Source organism: Puma concolor, chromosome B2 (assembly GCF_028749965.1).
Source record: "Puma concolor isolate L17-30 chromosome B2, mPumCon1.1.hap2, whole genome shotgun sequence".
NCBI lineage: Eukaryota > Metazoa > Chordata > Mammalia > Carnivora > Felidae > Puma > Puma concolor.
Window position 1 is genome coordinate 131,949,074 of NC_141671.1, and position 6,304 is coordinate 131,955,377.

At 42.1% G+C, this 6,304-nt stretch overlaps 1 protein-coding gene across 5 annotated transcripts in view; it reads left to right on the forward strand.

The window, feature by feature from the left end:
* Positions 1-5,173, forward strand: part of STX11 (syntaxin 11) — a 62,355-nt gene extending 57,182 nt beyond the window's left edge. For all 5 annotated transcript variants that reach the window (XM_086708067.1, XM_025925795.2, XM_086708066.1 and 2 more), the window contains one exon: positions 1,897-5,173. In XM_086708067.1, the coding sequence (XP_086564193.1) occupies positions 1,902-2,765 (864 nt within the window). In that variant the 5' untranslated portion in view covers positions 1,897-1,901 and the 3' untranslated portion in view covers positions 2,766-5,173. The remainder of the gene's footprint in view (positions 1-1,896) is intronic.
* Positions 5,174-6,304: the final 1,131 nt, after the last annotated feature.

Below are 6,304 nucleotides of genomic sequence, written 5' to 3' on the forward strand. Positions count from 1 at the left end.
CAGCCGCGCGTCAGGCTCTGGGCTGATGGCTCGGAGCCTGGGGCCTGCTTCCGATTCTGTGCCTCCCTCTGTCTCTGCCCCTCCCCCGTTCATGCTCTGTCTCTCTCTGTCTCAAAAATAAATAAACGTTAAAAAAAAAAAATTAAAAAAAAATCACCATCTTGGAATAAAACTTCTGCTTAATTTGTGTAAATAATGCTTATGGAAGATGAGAGGCTATGGTTAATATTTCACCCATTTCCCATTTATCACTAAATCCAACTTGTCAGCATTCCATGGCGAAATAAAATTAATTACTTCAATTTGGGAGAAGCTTTTAATTTGAGATCAAGATGCCTCAGAGATGGAGTATACATTACATGCTACTATGTTTTCCTTCTTTTCTGCAGATTATACAGCAGAAAGAATCTTTGTAGCCACAAAATCTTGTTCATGAGGGGAAAATGTTCATTATTTTGGCATATATACATGCAACTAAAAATTAAAATTTTTCACTCCCTGGAAAAAAATGTGGACATAGAGAACATTATTTTAACTTGCTAAGTAGAAAGATAATCAGAACCACCCTATGAAAACATGGAAATTCTGCTTGAGCTGCTGACTTGTTTCAAAAAGCCATTTAAAGTGGCAAATATTGCTACTGTGTGATCGTTAAATGGGAGTGTGTTATATTATTGCTACGAGGGTTATGATGATTGAAATTTCCCATATAAAAAAATGTTAAGTAGTTGTGTTAATGACGCTTAACCACTAAGGACCTTGGGGAAAACTGAATGTCTTTCATTTCTGACTCTTCATCTGGTTACGCTATGTGATTGCTGTCTAGATGTGTGTCGTCTTTCTGCTCACCTCTCTACTTATTAAACTTACATTAAACACTTAACTGCTTCCTTATCTCTTCACTTTTTTTTTTTAATTTTTTTAATCTTTATTTATTTTTGAGAGAGAGACAGCATGTGAGCAGGGGAGGAGCAGAGAGAGAGGGAGACACAGAATCTGAAGCAGGCTCCAGGCTCTGAGCTGTCAGCACAGAGCCCCATGTGGGGCTCGAACTCACAAACCGTGAGATCATGACCTGAGCCGAAGTCAGACGCTCAACCGACTGAGCCACCCAGGCGCCCCGACACTTTTAATATCTTTCATCAGAATATATTCTCAGATTTTTTCCTCCCAAACACTCAAACTGAAGTATGTATCAATGAACAGAGGAGCAAGGGAATTTCAACTCTCAAATTCTGTACTGCCTTATTAGATTTTAGTCTTTATTTTGTTGTTTTACTCAAGTATGTTTTACTTTTATAGCATTTTTAAGAGAAAAAAATTTAAGTCATGATTTATATGGTAACTGTTTTAAGAATCGTCATGATGTATGGGATTGGGGATGCTTCCTGGTGCTGAAAAAGGCAGCAAACAAACATCAAACAAAAAAAAAAACCAGAGGGCACTTAGAGCTAGCCCCACAGCCTTGTAAGTAACCTTGATTGTCCTTATTTAAACATTTTTATCCTTCCAAATCTTTTCTTCTTATTTTTCCTTATTCTCTGTCTGTTTTGATTTGCAATTATTGGAAAACATAAAGCAAGAAAAAGTGATTGGTTCTCAATGCAATCTAAAATTGTAAATTGCTGATTGAGTTCTGGGCACCTGTAATAATGAACTGCACATGCTTTATGGGCTATAAAGTATGACTGTGTTCATGCCTCTCTGTCATATTAGTCCTTTACTTGTAAGCAACATGTCAGAGAATATTTAGCTCCTTTAGTGTGTTAGTTACCTACACCCAGCGATAAAGAATTGGAAGTGCTGTGCAGAACATTTCTTTATTTTAAGCTTCAGTTCTCTCGATGCAAATATTGGACTCCTCTGGAGGAATTTAACCCCAGTCTCTACTTGCAGGCAAAATGAAGGACCGGCTGGCCGAACTTCTGGAGGTAACCAAGAACTATGACCAGCAGTTCCCAGACGGGGACGACGAATTTGACCCGCCCCATGAGGACATCGTGTTCGAGACGGACCACATCCTGCAGTCCTTGTACGGAAACATCCAGGACCTTCAGGATGAAAACCAGCAGCTGATGAACGACGTGAAGCGGCTGGGGAAGCAGAACGCCCGCTTCCTCACGTCCATGCGGCGCCTCAGCAGCATCAAGCGGGACACCAACACGATCGCCAAGGACATCAAGGCGCGGGGCGAGAACATCCACCGCAAGCTGTGCGCGATGAAGGCACTGAGCGAGGAGGCCGAGGCCCAGCACGGCGCGCACTCGGCGGTGGCGCGCATCGCGCGCGCGCAGTACAGCGCCCTCATGCGCACCTTCCAGCGCGCCATGTACGAGTACAACCAGGCCGAGATGAAGCAGCGCGACAACTGCAAGATCCGCATCCAGCGCCAGCTGGAGATCATGGGCAAGGACGTCTCCGGCGACCAGATCGAGGACATGTTCGAGCAGGGCAAGTGGGACGTGTTCTCCGAGAACTTGCTGGCCGACGTGAAGGGCGCGCGGGCGGCCCTCAACGAGATCGAGAGCCGCCACCGCGAGCTGCTGCGGCTGGAGAGCCGCATCCGCGACGTGCACGAGCTCTTCTTGCAGATGGCGGTGCTGGTGGAAGAGCAGGCCGACACGGTGAACGTCATCGAGCTCAACGTGCAGAAGACCGTCGACTACACCGGCCAGGCCAAGGTGCAGATGCGCAAGGCCCTGCAGCACACGAAGAAAAAGCCCTGCCGGACCGTCTGCTGCTTCTGCTGCCCCTGCCTCAACTAGCAGGTCGGCCCCGGCCACCACACCACACCGCCGACCGAAATGGCTGGGAAGCACACTGGGGGAGATTCGGGGGCCCTCTGCACCGGAGTGAGTTGCCCCAATCCTTCTGGACCTCTGTCCTCAGAGGAAGAAAAAATCTTGAGGTGCGAGAATTCCAGCCCAGCTTGTGTTTGGGAGGATGGCTGATGCCATCCAGTGTTTCTTCAGTAAAGCAGATCCCTACTGAAGTTGGGTGAGGTCATTATATGGCACATGGCACGCTTTTCCTCTTAACGGAAGCCAAATAAGGAACTGACGTTGCAGCTTACCGTGTAGGCTAAATGTCCAAGGCACGAACGCTTCCTAATGAAACTCTAGGAGGAAGTCGGTTCTGCATCGGCTGGTGATGCGGCTGGTGATGGCATGAACTCATTGTCGAAACTTAAAATTCATTTACCTTATCCTGAAAGTCCCTTGGTTCTGTCCAGTTTCACAGGACATCGATCTTGGGGAAAACCGTACATCTTTCATTTCTGATTCTTCATCTGGTTTATCCTGTGTGGTTCCTGCCTAGATGTATATTTTCTTTCTGTCCACCTTCCCTACTTATTAAAATCATATTTAACACTCATTATTTCCTTATGTTTTTCACTTTTAATATCTCCTGTCAGGATATATTTTGGATATTTTTAAGCACTGAGTTTTGAACAGGCACTCAAATGGAAGTATGTATCACTCACATTTTATATATTTTTCATAAATAATTTAAAACGTATCTTTTTATTTGATAATACAAATACACATAAATATATAAATGTAAAGGACTAATATTAATGCATGTACACAATGACCAATTAGTTTAACTTGACTTTTGTAAATATGGTCTATAAGTATCCAGAGCAGCACTTTTACTGGTCGTTGGTATTGGTTTGCTTGCTTGAGTTTACCTGACTCCCATCTCTGTGGTCTAGTTTGTGTCACAATTTTCTTTTGAACCCCTCTGCGTTGGTTATGGTGGTGGAGACAGGCATCAAAGGCTAAAATGCATACAGAACTACAGATAATAAAACAACATTCTTGAAACTATTACTTTTGTTTTACTGTGGACCATTTCTTTTGTGTACTGAAATGGAGTAACTTAAAATAATTTTTTTTTCAATTTAGTTTAATAAACATTACATTATAATAACCCCTTTGTGTGTTTGTACCTTGACCGTTTAAATCTTACTTTTTCAGTTATTATTCTTAAGAATTCTTCTATTGGCTGCATTAGGCTGCAACATCTGGCTGGAACTCTGATTCAAAGGGGACAAAATGAAAAAGAATTAGCTTGTGGGTGTCTAGCTTTCTCTCCTGAGTTACTTAAAAGAGCTTAGCAAATCATCATGTTTTAGAAATTTGGTTTTGTTGGCAAACTTTGTAATGCCCTTACCCACATTTGCCATATTTCCTGTTTCTCTTCGGAGTCAACTCTTAACTGTTTTTACGTCATTATTTAATACAGGAGCAAGTTTACTCAGCAACCAAAACTCTCAGGTCCTGCAGACAGTGAAATTTTTAAAGGAATAGAAAGAAGAGTGTGTGAACTCTTTGAAACTCACTGACTAACCTGCAGATGCCCGTGAAAATCTAGCCCTGCGCCTAATTTTAATTTCGTGGTTAAATACGAGAATTGTGGAAACCAAGTTCCGCTGGGTTCCTCTCAGATGCCTCCAACTTTCTTTCTCAGCTCACCCAGGGATATGTTTCACCTTTAACTGAATTTCCTTTCCCTAAGGGAAAAAAGTCTTCACGCAGCTCCATTGCTCTGTCTTTCATTGTAAAGACGCGATATTATGAATACAAACCGCCAGCTAGTTTTCTCAAGACAGAATAGTTCATGAATTTGACTTGTTTTAAACCCACAAAGCATTTCCTTTGCCTAGAACTAGTCATAAAAGTAAACGAGTTTGCAGGCTGTGTGTCTTTTTTAATTCCCCAAATTTCACATTGGAAAATTAGGTAAAAAATACAGTTTCATATACTAAGAGATTAGTGAACTGTTGCTTATGACAAGGTAAGAATTTTTCTTCCTGCTTATTAGTAACTCTCTGAGTGTCACATAGTAGTTAAGAGCACTGATTCATGACCCCAGTCGCTCAGTTTAAATCCTGACCCTGTCGCACACTAGCTGTTAAGACTTGGGCACGTTACTTAACCTCCTTGTGCTTCAGTTTCCTCATCTGTAAAATGGACATCATAGGAGCTACTTCATACAGTTGTTGTACAAAGTAAACTCTATTTATGTTAATTATTGTTATGATATAACTTTCTGGTAGACTAGGAGAGCTGATACTGACTTAGTAAATTAATAGTTTTTCACTTCTGAGGGGAAATAACTTTGTATTTTTCTGTTGATAGTCTTTAATAAAATGGAATAAAGAAACCAAGACCTATCTTTTTTGAATATGAGGGCTTTTTTTCCTACAACAAAACACCATTTTCACAATGCATTTATATTCCTTCTTATATCGAAACACTTTCTGAAAAAGTAGTAGATGTTCCACTCGAAAAACAGTTAAGCAGGAAGCAGCTGCTCTGCTCAGTGTGGCAAGTGCTTTCCCCTGATCTTCCCAAGCTGTGAGTCAGAAAGCCCCAGAAAGCGTTCGCTTGTGGAGGCCAGGTCACAACAGACTAAAGGGAAGGGATTTGTTGGCTTTCCCCACATCCTGTCCTGTTTCCCTGCAGCCCTTCGTGGCTCTGACTGCCATGCCCAACAGTGTATGCAATGCTGGCCTTTTCCCTTGGAAAGGGTGCTCCAGTGCCACCAACAGGTGCATAGAGTTCGCTTTACCCAATCCCATGATGCTCTCTTGGTGAACTCTGAATGCTGGCCTTGGGCAAGAAGAAAACTTTGTGGCAAAGCTGCTAATTTTCATCCGCTCACACCATTTAATGTATAAAATGAAAGAACCAATCACAAAGAGCAACAGATCCTCCAGCGGCTGAAGGTGGAAATCTTTTTCTAAAGCTATTTTAACATATGCGCTGACACCTCCTTACCAGCCAAATGACAAACCTTACAGTCATGGCCACAGATTATAGGTGGTGACAACTCCAGAAATACCAGAAATAGGAGAGATGCTCACTAGGATGCGTTAGTATCCAGGATAACATAAGTTTGAATTTTTTAAAAGCTGATCAATAACTCAAAAGCGTTTGCACCGTGACATCATGGGAGGAAATTTATGGCCTTTCAAGGTAATGGCCTTGAAAGAAAACTCTGTTCTTGTACCAGTGCTTCATACTTATTGAAAAGCAGTCCCGGTGCTTTATAGTTGAACGTCACATGCACATGTTTCCAGCTTTACAATGTAAAGTTTCTATCTTGACAGGAAACTACTGAAGATTGTGTGTAGGTTAAAAATAATAAAAGAAGGGCAGCTGTAGTCTTGGATTTTATGTATAAATCCCACCACTCTATTTTCCATCATAAGACATATTTCTACACCTCTCTTTGAAATATGCAAGGTGCCTCTAAGGGCAGCATGCAGTTCACTCATTTGTAGTCAGGATAATGG